Source organism: Rattus norvegicus, chromosome 7 (genome assembly GCF_036323735.1).
Source record: "Rattus norvegicus strain BN/NHsdMcwi chromosome 7, GRCr8, whole genome shotgun sequence".
In the NCBI taxonomy this organism is placed as follows: domain Eukaryota; kingdom Metazoa; phylum Chordata; class Mammalia; order Rodentia; family Muridae; genus Rattus; species Rattus norvegicus.
In genome coordinates, this window is record NC_086025.1 from 19,414,318 (window position 1) to 19,438,271 (window position 23,954).

The window sequence follows — 23,954 nt, forward strand, 5'->3', positions numbered from 1 at the left end:
CAGCCAACTGGCCTTCCCATTGCATCCCAGTGACAGGCTGGTGTATACAGCACCGTCCTTACTCACAGGATTCTCACAAGGGCTCTGAGAGTAGGTACCAAGAACTCCATTTTTCACATGGGGACTCTAATATAAATTCTATTTGGTCGGAGGAGGGAAACTCAGGCCAGGCATTTTTGTAAGTTCTTATTTTTCTGACACTGACTTTCTTTACTCAAGGTGAAGCCCATACTCATGGATGTTAAAAAGAAAAAAAGCAAAACTTCTTAATTAAGGATATCATTATTACGAGGCTAAACCATGTAAAATTCATCTACAACATGACTGAGCAGAGTGGCTGCACCCCTTGGACACGTTTGAAACACAAGACATGTTTCATTGACCATGTGCCATAGACAATGTGGCAGGAGAGTGGACAGAGAACAAGGATGTTGGTAACCTTCCTATCATATGTAGAATGGCCTTGGCTAGAGAGTTTTATGGGCCCAGGGTGAGTGACACTGAAGGTTGGTTACTGCTAGAATATCTAACCACTGAATGCCCAGGATCTGAAAGGCAGGAACCTTGGTCCCACTGTACAAGGTCCAAGCCTGAACCTTAGAAGGGCTCAGAGGCTTGTCATAGTCACACAATTGGTTAACAGCAGGGCACAAAGTCCAAGCAAGATAACCCAGTCTGTGGTCTTAAGGATCCTCTATCTCCTCTTGTGGCCTTTGAAGCTTAGGACCCAGGGCTTCTGCAGCAGCAGAGGCTTCTTCTGTCTCTGGCTCTTGCGGGCCCTGAGTACCTGGCTGTGGGACTATAACAGAGACCAAACACATTCTGTGACTGTAGAATGAGTCCATGTGTGCTACTCAAGCCCTGATCTACTGAGGCCACACTGTCAGCTGTGAGCTAGGGAAAAGGGAAGGTGGAGGGGGACGCTGAGGCCTGCCTGGCCTGACCCTTACCTCTCAAAGGGCCTTGAATGTCTGGCTGTCACTAGCCCTACACTAAGAACATCACAATAGAACAGTTCCTTGGCATGCATTATTAGTTACCCATGTCATTAATTCAAGCCAGCATAGCCCATCGGTGCCTTCCAACACACGGCTAGGCTTGATGAGCTGGTTTTTGTTATGCTGTTGTTGCTGTGGTTGTTTTGTTTATCCTCATCTTCTAACAGGCAGTTGGCTAGCAGAGGCAGTTTTCATGGGGTACAAGGCTGACTGTTGGATGTACGCAGTCTAGGGAGAGGCAGGCCTCTGCTTGTTTACGGAGTATCCTCTCCTGCTGGCACAGACACCTTCTGAACCCTTCTGCTACCCTGGGGCTTTACAGCAGAACAAGTAACAAAACATGGGGTTCAGTTACACCATGGGGGAGCACAGCCGGTGGGTCAGACCAGAAGGATGACATGTTTGATGCTGGATGAGACCACTCTGACTCGACAGGAAACACATTTAAGACTCCCGATGTGTGCAGCACCATCGCCATGGACTGCAAAGAACAGGGCACGCTGACTTCCGTGCCGGGTAAACTGCTCATGCTGTTTCAGGTTTTGGTAAATATTTCCACTAAGTGCTTAGTGGATGAGAGCACCGTAGTAGGTCTCAGCAAGGGCTAGATAAGAATCTTGCACCATAAGCTTCTCCTGGCATTAGAGGACAATGGCTTCCCGAGGCCTGAAAGTCAAGGGGTCTTGCAGCTGGAGGAAACCCTGCTGGCTTGCAGTTGCTTCAGCAAACCACTAAGGAAAGGGCCCAGCACATTCCAACTGCCCAGGCAGATCTATCCTGCCCCCAGTTAGGACAAGCAAAGCACATGACCAGCACATGTTCCCCTGGGATCCTCCTGGGATCAACTGGGACATAATGTCCCCCACGTGCTATCCCTTGCAGCGTGCCTGAAAGCTTGTCTGTGCTGCGCAAACAATAGTCCCTGGCAAAACAAACTGCTTTCCCATGGTCCCTCTGGGAGACAAGGCCCCCGCTAATGATGAGGCCACTTCTGGAAACTTCCACCTTTGGACCACAACTCAATCCCAGCTAATCCATAAGTAGGGGTTTACAATAAGCTCCTGCAATGTCCTCAAGGCGTCCTGTCTTCCCCTCACACTGTGGGGTCTGTGTGCACTTAACATGCCCGAGAGAAGGAAGGAAGGCTGTGTGCCTGTCTTTGTGTCCTCTGTCCTCTAAGTTCCTTCAGTCCTGCTCAAGGATTGCCATATCTGACCCTCTGGGGTACATTAATCCACTATAACAAACCTCCCAGGGACCAGTGCAAGCCCCAGCAGCTTGAATCCCAACACTTCTGACGCACCCTTTGCAGGCTGCACACCAGTCACCTGTTAGATCCCGGGCCTTTAAGTCCCCCTGAGGGAACTAGACATGAGCAGGTGAGGGGAGCCCCCACAGCGGGTAGATATGAGTAATCCGCCTGCAGGCCTCATACTTTGTTAATCTCCTTGTCCTTCAAGACCCAGGGGTAAAAGCCCTGTAGTCTGTCACTTTCTAGTCCTACACTCTTGCCTGTCACATACCTTCCAAGTGTCTGGGACCTCACCGCTAAGAAGATCAGTGGGAGGCTGTTTCACAAACGTGACGTGAGGCTAATTTATACAGAGACTTAGCATAGAATATGGTCACTAAATGTTGCTTACTAACGTCATCTAATAATTGTGATAAGCGTATCCTTTTCTCCCCTCCTGACAGCCCAATCAGTGCTAAGCACGGGGGCTGGGGATGGGGGAAAGACTCCAATTCCTATCCAGTACCTGCTCTGACGTGCAGGCAGATGGTCCCTCTAGATAAAAAGGGATTGACAAGTTATGTGGGCCATAACACAGAACTGGGAAGAGAACCAAAATTAATGAAAGACATTAGATAAGGCTAATGAGGAAAGCCAGCTAGCAGGGCAATTTGGGGAGTCATGCCCATCACACCAACTTGTACAAGCATCCCTTCCCCAAAGAAGCTCCCGTTATACCTCTTGTAGGCTGCACGTTGACGGAAAGGTTCCCTAATGCCTCAACTTGAGGCTCGCACCTGCCCTTCATTAAATGCATGACTCTGGCCATACCATCTCCCATTAAACCTAATCAGGAATAAGGTGGAAGATGGCTATATTGATCACCCTATCACCCTGACACCATGAGCCCAGCTGAAGAGCAACAGGGAACCTCGGAGACTCTGAGCAGGCTAACTTGGGAGTGGCTGCTGGCAGGCCAGTGGCTGATACGTTACGTAGCCTCCAAACAACTCCCACTAGCGGGCGTGACAACAATCAGGGACATTCTGCTGACAGAAGAACCTCTGGTAACTGGGCTCCTAAGTCCTGAAGGCAGCAGGAAGGAAGGCAAGCCAGTTTAGGGATCCCTGCCTCCCAGCTATTTCTCCGCAGGAACCTCAAAGATTCTGACAATGGAGGTCATCTCATGATAAGCAGGGTAGAGGCCTCCACTGTGATCAGAAGCTCTGGCTTTCCTTTCCCCACTGCCAGAAGTTGCAAAATGGGGGCTTGGGGTCCTTAATACTCCCCTGGCTTCCCACCTCCACCCACTTGTGGCCTCCCGGCTGTCTGAAGACATAAGCTGCTCACATGACCAGGCTTAGGCAGCCAAGGGCAACTGGCCAGGGCTGACTCTGAACATTACATAACCAAGAGCCTGGGAGTGTTTCCAGAATCGAAGCCAGAGCAACAGGTCCCACAGAATTAGTGCATCTAGCCACAGGCCTCAGCAGGGAATAGAGAGGCCTGAAGGTCAGCCTCTAGGATAGCTGGGGAGTGAGTCACCCCTCACTCTCAAGACAAGTCTAACCCGGGCCTGAACGCTGGTCTCCTCTGTGGATTTTTCAGACCCGAGGGTCTCACCCCCATCTCTTTAATAAGGGGGAAGCGTTATCCAAGTTCTGCTTGTTATGTGACAGAAACACCCCACCCCAATGTCCGAAGCTGTGAAGACCAGCAGTGAGTAAAAGGTCAGGCAGTTCACAGGGACTGACTTGAAGTCGTTGACTAGTCAGCGCATGTTACCTCCTCTCATCTAACTGTAACCTTAAAGTAGAAAACTGCCTCGTGGACTTACAGGCTGCAAACATGGAGGTCTGCAGATAGCCAGGCACTTGAAAGGCCCAGGGGTAGAGGGACAGCTGAGTTATTCAAGCTGAAGCACCAGTCCTCAATGCCACTTAGGAAAAAGTAAGGACATGCTTCCCAAAGCTACTACTGGCTCCTGCTTAGAAGGGACACTACCAGTTAGGATGCCTGAACCATGAGGATGCATCAGGTGCTAAGCCCAACCCCACGCTACCAACAGATGCTAACACTGTGGCCTGGGAAAGCACTAGGCCAAGGACAATGAGCTCTTCAAGAGTAGCAACAAGACCGGGACATGGGTATTCTGTGTTTTTCTTATGGTGGACTGCCCCGGGAAGATTAGAAACCTCGGTGTGCTGGGTGAACGGTCTGACGGTGTGAATATGTTTAGTAGATATTCCTAGTGGACTGTAATGCAGGAAGACAAGCAGAGCTGGGAAATAGAGACTTAAGTGTGCTCAACATTTTTTCAAGGTGAAGCCTGGAGGAATGGACACCTCCCGTTATAGCCTTAGTGACTGCACTGCCTCTGTGGGTACGACATGGTTGGACTCACAGGGGCTCTCACAGTCATCAGGTAACAAAGCTATCTGTTGTCTGGTTCCTGACTCCAAGGCTCAGCTTTCTAACAAAGACCTGTGAGAGAGACTCTACCTGTGCTGGCTTTGCAGCAAGCAGTCGCCATGTCTTCCAGCTGCCTGGGGCTGACTGGAGACTCTACGCTGAGCAAACACGTGTTCCAGTTCCAACCACTTGGCTTCCCTTGCCCCCCCCCAAATCCCTCCTGGGGCCAGTGATGATGTCACTCACCTTCATTTGCTTAATAGTGTAGACCAGAGTGCCAAAGGGCCCTTCCTTCACCAGCTTCTTTCCCACCACTTTGGCCCGGATCACTGTAGAGAGAGCAAGACAGAGAGGGAGGGGTTTAGGAAGGCCTGAACCACACCTGGAAGAGGCATCTCTCGCTGATCCCCTCGCTCATCGGGGGTTCCTCAGGTTCTGGTTCACCCACAGGGATGTGATGGACTCCAGCTCTCTTAGCACCACAAGTCAGCATTCTGCTTGCCCCAGCATACACAGCACTAAGCAAGGAATTGTGACCAAGTCCAGGTCTGAGGTGGGCTAAGGGGTGATCTTCATCCCAGCCCCACTGTTATAATCCAAGATATGTACGGAAGTTTAATTCTGGCTTCCTATCCCTAACATAGAACTACTCAGAGGAATCCACGTTCTCTGAACTGAAGCAAGGTGGAACAAAGCCGGTGAAACATACCCTTCGCCTGTGACATAGCTTCATTTGATAAATGCTGTTAGGATCATCATCCTTAGCACCAAAACTGAAAGGATGGCCGCAGTAGGCACACTCAGTACACGCCGACCGTACTCGTCAGTATCAGTCATTACCCACTTTCAGCTACCTCCCACAAAGTATGCTGTCCCAGACATCCAGAGAATTGGCGGTGTCTGGCACTCCCTGGTGAGACGCCTCTCATCGATGGAGAGGGATTGGCGGCGATGATTAAGACACTATTACATCTGTTTCTACTAGACTGCTCATCATAAAAGACACCCCTTCCCTCCAAAGTAGTCTTCAGGGTTCTTTTAAGCGAGCTTCACAGAGCAATCAATCAGGTATTGAAAGGGGTAAAGCCATCGTGTGTGTATGTGGGGGAGAGCGCCTAATTATAGGAACTTGGAAGAGGTAGGAGCCGCTGCAGGGGGACAGTGTCGCAGCTGAAGCTCTCCTGCCACAACTTTGCAGAATGGAGGTTTTTTTTTTTTTACTGGTTTTGAGCCAAACTCTTTGTGCTACTGATGTTCCAACCTCAAGTTCCTTCAGACATGGAGCAAACACATAACTCATTCCAACTCTCTTTTTGAATAAATATACGAAAAATACTTGTTGAATAGAATACCCTTTATGGATGTAAAAGGGTATTACACACACACACACACACACACACACACACACACGCGGGGTAGGGGTGGCTGGAGAGATTAAGAACATTCTGGGATCCATCCCTCACACCATACATCTTAGCTCCCGGTCAGTAGGATTGCTACCACCAACAGAACCTCATTCTGATATCTGTCCACCCAGAAGCCCTGTCAACTAAGACCTGTCAACGTTCCATGAGATTAGGATAGAAGAGAGATTCCTGGCTGGGACGGAAGTCAAGGGAAGCTCATCAGAAAACCCATAAAATAAATCATTGAAAAAGGTGTGGGAGCACACATCGAGTGACCAAGACGACGAGTGTGCCCGAGGCCTCGAGACTGAAGCACCTCCACCATCAGTGTCCCACCTTGTCACCACAGAGAGCCCAACAGTGACCTAGTGTGACCTGCCAAACAGGACAGTATCTGTAGTCCAAAGAGACGGCTGCGGAAGCAGAGACGACCCAGGGTAGAGAGACCACACCACTCTTACGTTTCCTCTACAAACGCAAAACCTCTTGAAACTTAGCAAAAAGTAAGCAGCATTCTTTGCTCCCAAATAGATTCAGAGCCCTTCCAAGTTAAATTACTTGCCAGCCCCGAGTCCACCTATTTGGCTTGTGAATTATTATAACTTCATTTACTTTCGTTTGTCCTGTGCAACTCAGATGCGTATTGTTCTGTGCGTTTCTACTTGGCAGTAAGGATTCCCTTGGAGCAGTCACTGGCCCAGGCAGGGGTCACAGTGAACAAGAAGGTTGGGGGGTGTCCAAGACGTCAACAGCAACAGAAAAAGGGCTTCTTCTCAACTTGGAACTGACAGCACATCTGACCACTCCCTCCACCTTCAAATGGCAGCTGTGACGTGGACCAGGCTGGACACAGTTTCTCTCTATTCCTGCTATCGAGCGGCCATACACTATTCCCCCTATGTCCTCCAGCAGCTGAGGTAACCTGGCACGGCCTAAGCTGGTGTCTGGAAACACGAATGCTTGGTAGGGACGACAGCAAGAAATAAAAGCCCCATTTCCTGCTTCCACAGACTGCAGTCTAGCAGGGAGACAAGGTGGAGTATACACCAGAAAACAAATCGCCAAGAGACCTAAGTGCTGCCAGAGACAGGAGGGAGGAGGCCTGGCCTGACTCAGCCTCTGAGGCTTCTTAGGCCCTCTGTGGTCTCTGCTTCTGAGGGCATGGAGAATAAGAGTCAGGAAGAGATTAATTAAGGAGTCAATAACGTTCCAACTTAAAAGTTTCTAAGAGGAAACTGACCAGAGGCTGGAGGTATAGAAGGTTGATAGAAGACTTACCCAGAATGTTCTGAGCTCAATCCACAGACCACAAAAAGGAAAAGAGCAGGCTGTGGGTGCCTGGGAATTGGCTTACAGATCCATAAATATATGTGGAGTCTTCAAATATATCAGAGATCTGAGGAAGTAGGCATAAAAGCACATCTCTTCAGAACACATTTCTCCCTTGTAAAACATTTTGGAAAGGTTGGTATTTGTTTGCAAAACCAAGGCAGGCAAAGTACATCTCTACAAGCAGATAAGGTTGTCACTTTTTTTCCTCCCCATTCCCCATCCTCTTTCGCTAGCAATGTGGACCCTGGCTACACAAGCTTTATGGTTTTTTTTTTTCTTTTCTTTTTTTCAGAGCTGGGGACTGAACCCAGGGCCTAGCAAGCGCTCTACCACTGAGCTAAATCCCCAACCCCACTGAGCTAAATCCCCAACCCCGCTACACAAGCTTTAAACAGTAATAGTTCCAAGGCAATCAGGTCACTGGTGTATCTCTAGGAATCCTACATCTGCTGTTAATCAACATATTCAGAGAAGGACAAGATACCCCGGAGCTGGCCCATGTCTCTTCCCCACAGACCTTTGTCCCTCTGACCTGACGAATGGATATTCTACTGACAGGCTGGACAGATGAGCAAAGAGGCTGCTGGTCTGGCTACTTCATAGAACAAAGGCCCCCGAGTTAATGGAGATCACCTATCTCAGGCTCCCACCAAGGGTCACCCCAGTCCATATGTCCTCTTGTAGGAGTCACATGGCTGTCTCTGCTCTGAAAATGTAGAGACTCGGGGTAAACAGGACTCTGTGTGAGCCTGTCCAAGGAAGGCAGAGCAGGAATCCCTGGCTCCACTAGCTGCCCACTCCCGGGTCAGCAGTTCCTTATCTCTTTGCATTGCACCTGCAGACACAGCAGAGACAAAAGCTAGGATGGACCGTCAGTATCTGCTGTGGACAGACCATGCCTTATGTGCCAAGCACGGTGTGCACACTTCACTGTGTTCCCACTGGACGACGCTGTAAGGTGGGACTTTTCTATACCTGTTATTAGTACCTACTGAGCAGTTTTGCATCCAATATTGGAGGAAAAGGGAGGGCCCTTCAAGAAAGAAGACTGGCACTGAATCTTTGCAGAGTAATTCATAACTGTACCCTGCGCCCATTGTCAACCCTAATGGGTCTAGAGAAGACTGGGAGATGCCTGCCGTGCCCCCAGTCTTTAGGCGCTCTCTCTCTCTCTCTCTCTCTCTCTCTCTCTCTCTCTCTCTCTCCCCCCCATCCCTCCCCCTCCCTCCTTTCCTCCTTTCTTCTCTCCCCCTTCCTTCCTCTGCTCTTTCTGCTTGATTAGTAGCAAGAATCTACAAATAGTCACCATCAACAGACAATGGTAAATCATTGGCTTAGCTTATTGTGCTTCCCCAGCACAGGGCAATGTGTATGTATACAGTACTTTGCAACCTTGGAGCTGAGCAGGTAATTCAGAGGCAGGGGGCTGGACAGCACTTGCAGACTTGTAGCGCTTCTGGGCTCATTAGAGGAAAACAGAAACCTTCCCTGAGGATACACAGCACCCTCCTTCCCTCATCCTTTCCAAGGTCCTTCTCTGGAACCTGTTGCCCCTTTGGGGGATGCTTGATGGGTCTACATTTGAGGACAAGGCAGTAGAAAGGAAAATGGAAGAGGCCTAGAAGCCCCTGGGTTTCCCTGGTTCTCAGCTTTGTGGACGCCACAGCCCTAACCCCTAAAAATCCCTATAATCTGGCTCAAGCCAGAAGGTCAGTGCAAAAAGAGCTCTAGCGAATCAGTGACAATAGCCTGAAATAACAGGAAGCACAAGGCACCTTGGTCCTGTCGCTGCAGGACCTCCTGCAGGCCACTTCCCATCCTAGCATTCTAATGGCAGGACATGATTACCAACCTCCCAGGTGTTCTTTCTCCTCACCTCCCCAAAGCCATTTTTCAAAATTACGCATACCATCCAAGAGACTCAGGCCAATCAATGGTGTGTTCTTACTTAATCGTTCTCTTACTCACAACTGTGGTCTTCTACGCAGCCCATGGAAGTGACGACTCCCACCTGCTTGGAAACCCCAATCTGGAGCTTCCACGACTCCTATGCCTCTCTATGGCCCCTCACACCCGATATTCTACAGAGCTGTGTGAGGTACAACTTACCCAACAGTGAGCTCCTGGTAACAGGCCAAACCCATAACTGGGCCTCTGAGGGCCTTCTCTGTCTCAGGGAATGGCAGCTTGCTCAGTTCCTATACCCACTACTCCAAACACACAGCCCGAGTCTTTATCCTTGCAGTTGCTAGATTTGGGTAGTCTTGCTTCACTCCTGCATAGCTCCTTCCATCACCTGTTTGCTACATCCTGGTCAGGCCGCCATCTCTATTCCCTCCCTGCATCCTTCTCCCCAAATCCACAGTCCCTCCACAATGCTCTAGCCTCATTATATTGTTGTGGACACCTGCCACCATTAGGTCCTGTGTTTGATGGTTAACTGCGTTACCTCAATAGAATACGGGCTCCCAAGGCAGACTCTTTCTCTAGCCAACTGCTCTACTCACAGAACCCAGGAGGACCTGAAACATCACAGGCTTCTAACTACATTTGTGCTGAAGACACTAAGTTCAGTGTGATTTTCACATACGCAGTGCCACACACACAGAGGATGACTTAAAAGACAGATAAGTAACTCTCTTGTGTAGACTGGGGAAGAGAGCCAAGTCTTTCTGAGCTTTCCATCCATCCAAATGGGATAAGGGCAATTCTCAGCTGGTGGGTCAGGCAAACATCTGTCCATTCACCATTGACTGAGGGCTGTGCCTGACTTGGGGAATAATGAGATACACGAGGCTCCCAAGAACTCTGAAGTCCAAAGGCAGGAGAAACATACAATGATAGGCAAGGAAGGCAAACACAGAGGAAGGACCCGGGGTCACAGCCCCCATGACACAAGAAGAGTGGAGTCTGCCTGGGGGGCGGGGGACATCAGGAACATCTGTTCTACATCCATCCTGCAGAAGACACCTTGTTTGGTGCCTCAGAAATTAAAGGAAGCAGAAATTTGGACCAGACTTTGGGAGGAGGGGGGAGGGCAAGGAACTGGCTGGGAATGAAGCAAACTGCAGCTGGCTCCTAGTAAAACCGGGGCCTCCTTCCCACTTTCCAGGAAGGCACCCCTCCTTCCCTGCCTCCCCCAGATAGGCACTTCCTACATCCCAGGGCTCTTCTCCCTTGTCAGTTTCAAAGGCGCTTTCGGTTGATGTCGAAGCCAAGGCCAGACATTATAAAATGCACTCCCCGTCAAGATAAGCAGGCTCCAGTTCAAAGCCTGCCCTGACTAACTCTTTCCGTTAAGTAAAAATATTAATCTTGGTTTTATTTAAGCAGGTTTTTTTTTTTTTTTGGCAAGAAATGAATGCCTGCGGCTAAAAATAAACCCAATCCACACACGCTTAGAAAATCTGGAAAGCTGCAAATCATTTCAGCCCAATTCCATCTCAGGAGGGGATGCCATTTAAACCTCCCCACCCCAGAGCTCACGGGGCTTGGCACTTGGTGGCTGGTACCCTCTCTGTGCTCTGGGGCCTCTGGGCAACCCTTGCCTGAAATGCTTGGTTCTTAGTCTTTGGGTTTCTAGCGAGAGGGAAGACGTGTTTGTGGAGGGGCCCGTCTTGTAGGTACTGTGTAAGTTTTCTTGAGCCAGGAACCAGGAAACAGGCCCTTGTTGACATTGTTTGTGTATGAAATAAAGGGGCCACGGAGGGGATACAAGAGAATACAGGTCCAGGAGGTCAGATTGGTCCCCCAAAAGGAACAGAAAACAGATCCTCCGGCATGCTCCTGCTTTCCTATTCACAGGATGACCTCAGCTCTGAGAGGCAGATGGCAAGGGTCCCCAGCCTCAGACATCTTCTTAGACTTGGACTACTGCACTCAATCGCTAAACCAAATGCTTTAGAAGGCAGCCGCCCTTCATTGCTTCCTGGGCCACTAGAAATTTGGGAGAAAGATATGCGTCATTTTGCCAAGGGCAGGGCAAAAGTCCTAAGGGGTTTGGTTCCTGGATATAAAGTTGACTTAGCTGGGAGCAAAAACCTCAGATCTGAGGAAGTACATGGTATTTCTGTGTTGTGTCTTTGCAAGGCACCAGGAAGGTGATGCTTGGGTTTCAACTTCCTACCCATGAATCTGTCTACACGTCAGTGTCTCTTTAACCAAATGCTGCCTGCCTGGGAAACCAGTCTTTGCAGGCAAGCTACTCCCATGTACTCTCTTCTTTTCCAACACTTTCCCTTTCCTTCTGGGAATTTTTCTTATGGGATGACTTCTTTGGCACTCAGCAGCATCCCTAGTAACCAGACGACAGGCGCAACCTGAGTGTCAGCAGCACCCAGCATCAAGCTCACAATGCCGCAGGGTCCCAAAAGTGTACACTGAATGAATGAATGAATGAATGAGTGAGTGAATGAGTGAATGAGGCTGGGAAAGGGAATGCAGGGTAACAGAAATACACAGGATTATTTTCTCATCTAGCCTCCTGGAGTAGAGAGTTAAGAGTCCTGTTTCCTAAGGGCTATTTAGACAAAGAAGAAAATGTAAGAGGAGGAGGGAGGAGGGGGGGATAGGAAGAGAGAAGAGGAAGAAGGAGGAATAGGGGGAGGAGGAGGACGATGAAGAGGAAGAGGAGGAAAAAGAGGAAGGGGAAGAGGAGGAGGAAGAGGAGGAGGAAGAGGAGGAGGAAGAGGGAAGAAGTAAGAAGAAAGGAAGAAGAAAAAGTGAAGTGAAATGTGTCTGAGAAGAAAGAAGAGACCCTGGTCCCAAACAGGGAAGATTCGTACTTCAAAGAAGGGAGCCACGTGATGTTATTACAAGAGGCCTGTCAGCCTACTGTGTGTGTCTGTGGAAGGGCTGCACTCAGACCCCATGAGAGACGAGAGACTCAGGCTCAGGAACCTAAAGAAAGCTCCCACTGAAAGCTCTCCCAGGCCTGCCTCTGCTGATTCCTTTGCATCCATCTTGACAGGTAGGAGAAGCGGGTTCACCTGCTCCTGGCCACACCCCGTCCAGTGTTCGTCTGCATATTTTGCTGTTTGTGTTCCTCTTTTCTTCCTCTTCCTCTCCTGCCACAAGCACTTGGAGTTGATCTATTAGCTGTTCAGTGTTTACTGTCCAGCACTGTGCCTTAGGCAATAAACAGGTGGACAAGACCCCCTCTCTTCAGGAACCTTCTTTCTGTCCCATGAGACAAGAAGATGGGAGTAGGAGGTTACAGAGCTCCACAGGCCAGAGGCAGCACCCCACTCCAGCTGCCATCTGAGAAGTCACTAGAGACAGAAAGGATCAGCCCTGTTGATAGGGGAGTAAGTAAAGGTAAAAACCTATAGACTAGAGATCTTAGCCTACAGAGGAACGGAAACCACACTGCGTGCCACGGGACTGATCTTCCAGGGGAGCATCTCTTAGAGCATGTGCTCTCAAGGGAGCGCCCCACCCAAAGCCCTGGGACACCTCAAGAAGGTCTTACATACCCCTGTTTGTGTCAGACCCACAAGGGGCTCCTTTCCACTCTCAGCCCATTGCTGAAGTTCAAAATTAAGATTTAATATACCCCTGCACATCCCATACCCTTCCCCCCACCTCGAACCCCTTAACCTCCTGGAGTGGCTTTGCCTTGGGAGTTTGGTTGGTCTCCTGTGCTGTGGCCAGATTAGATGTGGTGTCTATCGCGCACACTGATTCCTGCCAAACTCAAACTCACTCAGGGTTCAGGACTGCCCACTTGCTCTTTGCCATTGGCTGACACTTGGCAAGGGGGCTTGGGCCACCCCCACCCTCCCTCCTGGGCTCCAGCCCCTTCCCATGGCCCCATGGGAAACTTTATCCCACACAAGTGGCCACCAGAATAGCAGCCTGGTCTTCAACCTTGGCCCCTTTGAAGCAATGCCCAGAAAAATACCGTGCCCTCCAACGGTTCTCAGAACATTGAGCTTTCAGGTCAGGTCGTTTCTGAGAGCAGAACAGCGGGCAGCATCTCAGAGGTTGTCCATAGCATTTGATTTTTTTTTCCTCCTAATTAAGATTTTGTTTGCTAGAAGAGCTAAGGGATTCTGGGAGAGTTCTAGGAACTGGACCACCATTAAGCCAAGGGACCTCCCCCCTGCACACCAGACCTGCAGGCTGCAATTCTGTTCCCAGAAGGCACCAGGAGGAGCAAGAGGCATTCCTGTGGTTTGAGCATTCAGAAATACCTGCTCTGTTTCTGTAGTGTATTTTTACAGCACAGACGTTAAGAAACTCTGGTGTGAATTTAGCGTGTTCTTTGGGTAGCTTCTCAAGTAGTCAGAGCCTCCTCCGGCTTTATCTTCTACACACTAGCATGGTGGAAATAGCTAGAAGGATCTCACTGGAAACAAGTGTTACCGGCCCCAGCCCGCCAGCTCGCAACTCCCACACCTAGGGCATGATGGACACTCAGGTAGAAGAGGTATGAGAAAAATTCCAAGTGTGAAACCTCTAAGACAGTTAATCAGAGATAGCTACCATGCAGAGTGTGAAGGAATAGCCTGAGAGAAACTCCAAGGGCCTCTTCAAGTCCCACGGATTTTGAACAAAACATAGGTAAATAACGCTAACCGCTGCCTCTTCTGGTCATGGTAGGTAATGACAGAATTATAAAACCAACACCCTCCAGATTTTTGCTCTTTCAGAACCATCTTCCCTGGTCTGGTCAGTGTGACTGAGGAAGAGAAGGGTCAATGATAAAAAAGGAAAAGACCATCTATTCCATAAATATCTCTACAGTACCTGAACCTCTATGCATTCAGCAGATGCCTCCTGATGGGCTATTATTGCACACATGCCAGGCACTGTGTCAGACGGTGAAACGCAGCAGTAAGCTAGACACACACCTACAGATAATATATCTGCTCCTTAAAACTAATCATAGTATTGTTTTTATTGGATACAGGAAAAAAAAACCACCTCAGGGGAGTTGAGGAACTTGTCAGAGGTCATACAACTAGAAATTAAATACAGATGTGCCAACCACTGAGCTCACCCTTTTTCTATTACTCAACAATTAGCAAACATGGAATGTGCAACCAAAAGGTCAGACGCACCAGAAATGAGGAATGAAAGGAGACCGCCAGGGCTGAAGAATCAGGGAAGGGCTTCGGGAAGCCACAGCCGCTAGGAACTTTGAGGGGAAATGGCTCCTTCGAAGCTGTGCAGGGTCTAAAGACTCTCTCCTGCAAACTGGATCTAGTTCCCAGAGCTCATGTGGACTCGTTCTAGCTTCTGGGATGGTTTCTGGTTTTACAGACCATGCAAAGTGCACTTGTTTCCATCCATCAGTAGCACACACGCACTCTGAAAGAGGGCCGGTGTGATAGACTGGATGCAAGTCTGACCACACCTTATTGTGGGGCAGTAGGATCCGGTAACCTAAGGCAACTGCCACAGAAAAAGCACCCTCCAAACATACACAACACAGATCACTGCCCCTTCCCCCCTTTACTGCGTAGCCAAGGTCGGTGTTTTGCCTCACTGAACCTAAGTGGCCCTTAGCTTTTTATTCTGCCTATCCACGGGACCTGAGCTCAGTGCTTCCAGATGCTCCCAAGTGCGGCAACACAGAGTGAAGAGGGATACATTTCCAAGGCTATGCTAATGTTCTTTTACAACAAGCAACCGGAGTACCGCAGCTGGATACATGTAGCCTAACACTGATACAAAACCCAGCGAGTCAGCGGAGCCTGTTGGCAGCTTTCCCCTATAACAAGAAATCTACTGGCTTCGAGCACTTCACTCATTCAACACTGTTGTCAATCACAACAGGTGCCAGTACTTACACGCAGGTTCTGTGCTGGAGCAGCGCTGAGGACTTCATATGCATTGCCCCATCTTGAGCCTCATTAAGACCTAGATTAAGTGCTGTCCTTACCACCCTCTCATGGCATCGCAGCTTATGGGAGTAAGTGATTTTCCCATGAGCATCGAATGAGGACTTGGAAGAGCCAGCAGGTCAGTCCAGGGGACCTGACTCTAAAGCTCCTGTTCATCATCTTTAGGCCACACTTACTAAGCCTCCAGAAGTGCCAGCTCAACCACTAGTGAGTTGAACACATTTCAATGGACCGGCAGGACTTCCAGGGTCACTAAGAATAATTCCTTTAACTTTCCTGCCGTGCCATCCCAAAGCTAATCTGTACAATGTGGGACACCGTGACCCAGGCCAGGGTTTTCTGTGTTGACTATTGTATTCTCTGGCGGCGATAACCTTCTCCTAATTAGTTGACAGGGTGAGCATGCACACATGAGAAGAGTGCTTGCATTTTCCCTAAGTCATTGTCGGGATAGATGTTGTCACACATTCTGAGGGTCCCTTCTCTGCCTCTGGCCCTCTTTCCTGGTCTCCCCGTCATTCTCTTCTTGTTTGCATCCTTCAGCTCTACCTGTGGCAGCAAGGGATAAATGCAGACTTCCCAGGAGGAGGAGCGGGAGGAGGAAGAAGAGGGGGAATGGGGGAGGAGGAAGAGGAGAAGGAGGATTCACCAGGGCACGAAGTGGAAAAAGGTCAAAACTTCCCTGCTCAGAACAGTTTTTACTTGTGGCCATTCAACCTAAAACATCACCATTGTCTACTAAAAATCTTGAGTGTGGACAACTTGTAATGAGGGTAGATCTTCAGTGTTACCTCAGCAAAATTAAATAATCATCATTACCATCATTATAAACATCATCATCTAGCGTCTTCAAAACAGATTCTGCTTCCCAACGTCTGGTGTGCTTTAATGAGTCTTCCTGTTACTAAGACAGGCTCTGAGATAGGAGGGAGAACCATATTCTACATACACTAAGCACTGAGTGGCCGGAAGAGCCCCGGGGCAGGGGCACTTGGGAGCCAGATTCGCTTTTGTCTGCCATTCATTTTCTGTGTGAATTTTGCCTACTTTTCCAGATCCTTCCATTCTACATGAAGATCAAGTTGGAAAGGCGGTACTCCCCTGCCCCTTACTTTCTCGGGGCCTGGCCTAGTTTATTGGCCTTTTGTGTTTCTCACGTCCCCACTTTCCCCTTCAGTTGGACTTCCTTCTCATCAGTCACGGTCCACTGTGTCACATACGCAGTGCTCTGTAGAACCATATTTCTGAGCATTGAAGCGTGGGGTGTGTCTGGCCTTGTCTTAAGGGTCCTTCTTGGTATATTCCCCATCTTGATGGTCTTGAATTTATGTAGACTTGAGGTAGAAGTGAGCAATGGAGTGGCCCTAATCAGCTCCCTGGGTCCTTCTGCCATTCAGAGTGGCAGAGACCATTTGGTGATGAGAAGTAAGGCCCACGCAGACCGGCCCTGGTGGTGTCAGAGGCTCGGCTGAAAAGGACTCGCTCTGAGTGGAGTGATGCTAAAACTCATGTCTCCTTTGGGCCCTTCTAGTTGCCTTGTGGACAGGGCCACCATTACCCATCACCTCTCCCCTCCCCCCAAAAAATAACACAACGTGGATGACTTATTTACCATGCTCCTTGAGCCCCCTCAGAGAAAACTGCTCAGGAAGCAAGAGCTGGCTCCCTTCACCACAGCCCCTGGTCCTAGAAGGACAGTGGAGGCAGTAGGGTCACCTTAGTTTTCCTTCCCAACAGCCTAGACCTGCCTTACTCACATCCTTGCCATAGAAGTTTCTATTTACGAAATACAAGGAAGATTAAATTGATCTCACTTTTGGGATTTTTTTTTCTTCATTTTCTTGTCTTCCCCACCCCTATGCCCTTGTTTGGATCTCTCTCTCTCTCTCTCTCTCTCTCTCTCTCTCTCTCTCTTCTTTTTTTCTTTCTCTCTCTCTTTCTTTCTAAGAGCAAAACATAAACAAAACACTGTCCAGGCTGTGGGTAACAGCTCACAATGTTCTAGCTGGATTCTCTCTACCCGAGCAAGCGGAGCACATCAGCAGGATCCGCAGGAAACACCTTGCGGAATCTGGTGGGAGAGCTGGAACAGAGGGAGGTGTGTACTGGGGGCCCTAAGCCTGGCTGGCTCCACTTGCTGGGCACAGGAAACAGGAGCAGGAATGCAGGCCCTGGAAGTCACAGAAGGGGGTGGAGGGCAGGTGTTTCCCAGTGGGAAACCCTTAAATTTGCTTTATCTATTACCAATTACTTATAGATAATTGTGGTAAGAGGACAAGAGGACTGGGTGGAGAAAGAAGAACAGGAGGAAAATTGGTAGCCTCTAGGCATCTCCTTTTGGAAATTTAGCAGCCACTCTTATGGTGCATGCCGTGTAGAGGTCAAGAATATACGGACTTAGAAGTAACCTAGAACTGGGGTTTGAATCTGTATTCCAACTCCTGTGACTTTGTGTGTGTGTGTGTGTGTGTGTTGATGGGAATTCAATCTAGGACCTTGCCCATGCTAGGCAAATTCATTATCATTGAGCTGTATCAAGCAGCCCTTTAAGAAAATAATTTTCATACCCGTTCTTATCATATAGCCTCAATTGGCCTTGAACTTACATTCCGCCTATTTCCACTTCCCACATAGCTATGGCTGTGGATCATCCTCCTAGGCAAACTACCTTACCCTTTGAGTACTGAGAATGGAGATGTGAGGGCTTCCTTGGCAGCAGGTGGGAGCGGGTGCAGAGATCAACAGCCAGATACTAATGGGAAGAGGGTCTAAATCAGAGGTCTGCATCGGCTCGTCCCCCCCACCCCAGGAATCAGGGAACCCCATGAAGAGGGAAGGAAAGACTGTAGGAGTCAGAGAGCATGGAGGACACAGGGGAACTTAGTCCACTGAGTCATATCAGAGCTCACATGGGCAAGTGACAAACACAGGGCCCTCATGGATCTGCACCAGGTCCTCTGCTTATGGTATGACCATTAGTTTAGTGTTTTTGTGGAACTCCTAACTGTGGGAGGGGGTACATCTCTGACTCTTTTGCCTGTTTGGGGGACTCTTTTCCTCCTATTGGATTGCCTTGTCCAGCTTCTATAGGAGGCCCATTTCCTTGTCTTAAGGAATCTTGTTTTGTCCTGTTTAGCTGTCCTCTCTTGCAGGTGCTCCTTTCTGAGGAGTAATGGGGGTGGGGGGAGTGGCTCTGGGAGAGAAGGGAGAAGTGAGGATGAGGAGACAAGGGAGCTGAGAGGAGTGGAGGGAGGTGAAGCTGCGGTTGGGATGTGTTGTATGAGAGAAGGATCTATTTTGAATTTAAAAAAAAGAAAATTAAAGAAAGAAAATGGAGATGCAAATTCACACCTTATAGGGTGTGAGTACTGAGATCTGGGTCATTAGGGAAGCAGCAACATTAATTATTTTGGGAGAGGTTCCCTTCCCAAGGCCATAAAAAAGCTAGAGGGCAGTAAGCAAGTGAACCAATATGTTCTTAGAAAAGAGAAGAGAAAATGGACAGGGCTAGCTGAGCCCCGTATGGGCATTGCGGGCTCACAGCCTAGCTGCCAACATCCCCCCTCATGGAATGGCGGCTGCCCCACTTACTCTTGGCCAGCACATTTTGGTTTCAGGTCAGGTAGAAGCATGGGACGTTGGCTGGTATCCATCCAAGTGGACAGGGCAGAAAAGCCCAGCAAGAGAAGGGAGAGGAAACATGGATACAAATGCTAACTTGTGATTGAGGTCTTCCAGGTGGCATCTTGGTCCTTCCTGGGAGTGGGGGAGCATTTGGATGGATCCAAAATGGTATGTTAGTGCGTGTGCTTAGCTTTTCCAAAAGCCTGCCTTCCAACAACACTGTGTGGGGGTGTGGGAAGCCAATCTTGATAATACAAAGTTAGGTCTGAGAGCCATAGCTTGGCAGGCCTGCTTGGGCCAGGGTCAGTGCGGCCAGAGCCAGCATTGTTCTGGCTGGAGGAAGGAACAGCCAGTGGCCAGCATTCTGTGGGAGGTGAAGGCCAGACCCAGACCAATTAGGGTCTGATGGAAAGCAGGTCCACTCTTTATGAATCAGGAGCCAGTGCCCTTGCTGCTATGAAGATGCCGGCTAACAGGAGCATCTGGCACCAGTCATCTCCCAGGATAAGAAGCAAGCCTGCATAGGGGTGCAAATGAAAAGCTGAAGGCCTGAGGGCTGGGCTGTACCCCCACCCTGCCCCACCCCCACTCTATCTTAGTCATAATGAATTGCCAACTGGGAGCTGGCTGAGCAAAACGGGGACATGTTTCTTTGCTCCATCAACAGGTTGGTAACAATTACAGACATTCTTTGCGCATTCAACAGGAAAGAAAAGTCATGCTCAGCACTACCAGGCATGATCATGAAAGGATGCCCAGATCAAAGGTGGCACCGGTTTAATGCACCCTTGTGCTTAAGCCTGGGGTCAGCTATGCATCCAGACAGACTGCTAAGTGTTACCTAGCTGAATCTAGCAGATCCTGTTTTGTCCCTGTCCCATTTCAGCAGTATACTTGGAGAGGTAGTCTTGGTGACATGTGACTTGACATGTTTCAGTCAAGTCTATTATAAGGAGTGAGCTGATAGTCTTCTTCAACCCTCAAGGATACTCCCAGAGCAATGGGAAGGTAAGGGCCAGTTGCCCCCAGAGATGCTGCGTTTGTTCTTCGTGATCCCAAGGGGAAGGGACAAGTGTGAATTTCATCAAGGGCCTGACTTTCCCAGGATGTTCAATGTCACTCAAGTGCCAGCACCACTCTGGTGGTGCCAGCACTAAATCAAGTATTCAGGTGCACCAAACATGAAGAGGAAAAGTGTAGCATGAAGGGAGTATGTTGTTTCTCCCAGGTCCAGCCCAAAGGACCTGGAGCGAGCAGGTAGACCAGAACTCCCAGATGAAGTGAGGAAACCTTGATTCTACTACTTGGACTCCAAACTCTTGGTATCATCATGGGCAAGTCACTTCTCACCCCTGCTTCCTCAGTGAATTGAGGACTGATTGAAAAAATGATCTCAAAGGATATAAGTTGAAATGGTGCTGCTTGTGGTCTAGAAAAGTCCCCAAGAGGAACGGACTTAATTTCTGGCCCTTCCTCCCTAGGTGCACATAGCTCAGGAAGTGGCTAAATTAACGACCTCTTTCTGATGCAGCCACCAACAGATGGCAGAATCTCCCAGCATCTGTATGGGATGTCTGAAAGATCTGCTCCCCATCTACAGAACTCACTGGCTGCCCTAAAGCTTGGTGATCTGCCCTAAATGGAACTGTTAGAATTCTCCTGCTGGAATTTTACCCACTCAAATACTGAGGCACGAAGCTAAGTCTGAGCCTGGCTCCATGTCCCTCCCCTGCTGAGAGGACCCAAGACAAGACACTTGATCCATCCTAGTCTCCACTTCCCCCATCTATCAAAACACATTATTCCATGTATTTTAGTTACCATTAGCCTTCCAGGAACCTTCTAAGAAGTGAGATCTCTGTATTCCTGGAACTTACTATGGTAGAAGAGAAAGAACAAGCAAACATACGTCCAAAACAATACCAGGTTCTGGAGGGGGGTGTGGGGGCAGAGAAAATGGTTGGAGTAGACAAGACTCCTTCACAATGAGAAAGGAGCCAAGGAGACAGAGGTCAGATCCCCCATAGAACCTTCTAGAACTTGTTGAGGAGTTGAGAAACCGTGGGAGAGCTTTGAACAAGCCATTGCTGGCAAGTAACTGACATGTCAGTAGCTTGCTCTGGCTACTTTTTGGAGAATGGATTGCAGGGGGCTGGAGTGAAAGCAAAGAAATTAATAGCCTTCATTCATCTCTACCCTTCCTCTCCTTGCTGCCTAAGGTCACTGTAAACCTCACAGGAGATTTGCCCTAATACCCAGAAAAGCACAGAGGCACAGGCAGGGTACAGACGGTCACGTGTTTAGAAATCCGTTTGTACAAGTAGGAGCTTGCAAGGCTTGGCACTAGGGTAGCGAGATCTGTGTTCCTGTATGGACGGATTTCAAGGAAACACGGGTGGCAGACTCTGCCTGACTAATGCAGCTATCCCGGTCCAGATGAATCCACATATTTAAGCAGGGGACTTTGGGTGAGGGCACGCCTGGCTCTGCTTTTGCTGGTGGTGCTGCACTGAAGTAAGATAACACCCAGCAATGTGGCAAGGCTGATGCCAATGAGAAACCATTTGCTGAGGGCCTGGCTCATGCTTTCCTCCCCAGCCGGCCCCCCTCCTTTCAGGACTAGGAAGAAAGCAACAGGCAGCTGGAGATCAGGTTAGCTAGGGGCCTGCAATTTCAGAGTCCTGCCCCCATAAAGTAAATGACCTAGAAAACCCCAGTACCCCTAGGGGAGTACGTCCTAGCATCATGGGTTCCAGGACTGTTCACTGAGATATGGCCTGCAGACTGGATTCATAGCCATACCTCTAGGCCCCAGAAGTGGGTATGACAGCACTTAGAGCTATCATGCAGGAAAGGGACACAGTTAGAAAAGAGATCACTAGCTCACTTGGACACCTCCTGGGTGACAGGCTGGGGTTCAGGGGCAGACACCTAGGTATCTAGTAAATATTTGCAGAACCCAGCATGATCTAGAAGTGTTGTTCCTCTAAAAGATTGTATTATCTAAAATGCTAGAAGACAGGAATTAACCAGAGGACCTGTATGCATGCACTGGCTACTGTCAAACAGAAAGAGAACTGTGCTTCTCTCAGAGTTTGAGTCATCTGTTATCTCTGTGATATGGATCGTGGGATTCGACATGTTACCTGTTTTTCCTGCTATGGTCCCTGATCCACGCTCTCCCTGCCAGTTTTCCAGTCCGCTTCCTGTTTTCTTGCATTGTTTCCTTTGTATAAGGATGTGACTTTGCAGGACAGCAGAATGAAAATGGCATGACTAAGATATGGCATTTGCAGGGTACCTTCGAGACTGTCTCCTAGACTGACTGAGTCCTGCTCACACCCAGACATGGTTTCCCCTCTGGAATCACCCAGAACACATTTGTCAGTGATCTGTGTTCTGCCAGTCCAAATACGTTCATTCATACGGTCCAACCCCAAGAGTTTGTTGGACAGTTTTGTAAAGATCTGTGATAAGCATCTTGTATGTTAATGTCTGTGTGTACTCATGAATATACACACATAGATGTTTATAGCCTTCTGTACATATTCATGTCCATTGGCATCTTACGTGTTTTACCTGGACCTAGAAGCTATCGCCTATCTTCAAACACGTCATTTAGTAGTCCCTCAATCCAAGTCAGCGGCTCCTTGGCTCACATCACAGGCCCCAGCCTGTGATTCCAGGCTACACTTGCTCCAATCAGGGGGTCAGTGGGCTCTCTGTAGACATCTCAGGGTGACAGGTAGCTAGAAGAGCTTTCAACACAGCTCCTCAGATCACATGAACTCACACTTGCCTCCATCCCCCTCCCTGCAGCCTGTCTCTCCCCCACAGAGGCCAGATGCTGACTGGCCTGAAGGAAAGCTTATCTGTTCCTTTTGGAGCTTGCAAAGCCCCCTTGGTTATTTCAAAGTTGGAGGCAACTAGTCCCAGGACAGATTGAGGGCCACCAGGAGCCTATTCATTTAGGTCACAAAGTCACAGCATGAGGCCACCTTCCTAAACAAAGTTCCTTTCTGCCTTCCAGATCCTCTGTGCTCATTAAAAAAAAAAAAAAAGCAAAACGTCGGGCTGCAGTGAGCAGTTTTAGTATGCGGAGTGCAGAGGAAACATCTCTTTCAGAGTGAAGGCACACTGCCCTCTCTTCTCTGCTCCATCACAAAGGCAAATGCCTGAAGCATTGGTCCTGAGTGGGAATGGGGGAAAAGGATGTGGGTGTCCCTTGAGAAGGGGGCCATGCTCATACTCTATTCAGCCAATGAAAGCAGACTTTCTGTCCTACATGCCCCTGACCGATCTGACCTCGGCTATTCCTAAAAATATTCTTCTTATAAAACATGCTGTGGGGGCTGGGGATTTAGCTCAGTGGCAGAGCGCTTGCCTAGGAAGCGCAAGGCCCTGGGTTCGGTCCCCAGCTCCGAAAAAAAAAAGAACCAAAAAAAAAAAATGCTGTGTATTGTGTAATATACAGGTATAGGTGCATATATGTGTCCTCCACTTGAAAGATCCGTCTCCCTAGCCTGGGATCTCCAGGTACGTTTGTTTGCTTTCTCTAACTAGGGGTCTAGTGATGGTGAACTTAGGACAAATGTTTGATCCAGCACAAAGCTGTCTTGCATGGTTGCATGGTACCCTTTCTGCTTATTCCCCCTACACACACACACACACACACACACACACACACACACACACACACACACACACGGCATACAGTGACCTTCACCTGTTCAGGTGTGGAGGTAGGGCTCTTGGAGTGGAGTGAATTGCCCAAGATGCCTGTAACAAATGAGGAGGGGGGCATGGGATTCTACAAGGACCAGGTCTTTTCACATTGAATCCAGAGTTCCCTCCCAGCCCCCAGGTGGCCTCTCACTAGCCCTTCCAGAGCTTGCCAAGTTTTCTCTGGCCCCAGCCAGTCACCATACTGTCTGCCCAGAACCCAACCCCCAAGGCCCCTCATGTTTTCTTGAGATACTCCCCTTCCTTCACCAGCTGCCCCTGCTGGCGGGTGTGCACCCTTTCCCAGGACTAGCCCCCTCTAGGCCTGGGCCAGCTTTAGCCCTGTCCACAGGACCCTGGATATTTCTAGACTTAGACA

At 49.1% G+C, this 23,954-nt stretch overlaps 2 protein-coding genes across 6 annotated transcripts in view; one reads left to right on the forward strand and one right to left on the reverse strand.

Moving 5' to 3' along the window:
• The window catches only part of Syn3 (synapsin III), a 457,540-nt gene that overhangs the window by 170,286 nt on the left and 263,300 nt on the right, over nucleotides 1-23,954 (forward strand). The gene's annotated exons all lie outside the window — the stretch shown is intronic.
• Timp3 (TIMP metallopeptidase inhibitor 3) overlaps nucleotides 1-23,954 on the reverse strand; it is a 51,020-nt gene that overhangs the window by 5,779 nt on the left and 21,287 nt on the right. The window contains exon 2 of the mRNA NM_012886.3: nucleotides 4,888-4,970. Coding sequence (NP_037018.2) covers nucleotides 4,888-4,970 — 83 coding nt within the window. The remainder of the gene's footprint in view (nucleotides 1-4,887; nucleotides 4,971-23,954) is intronic.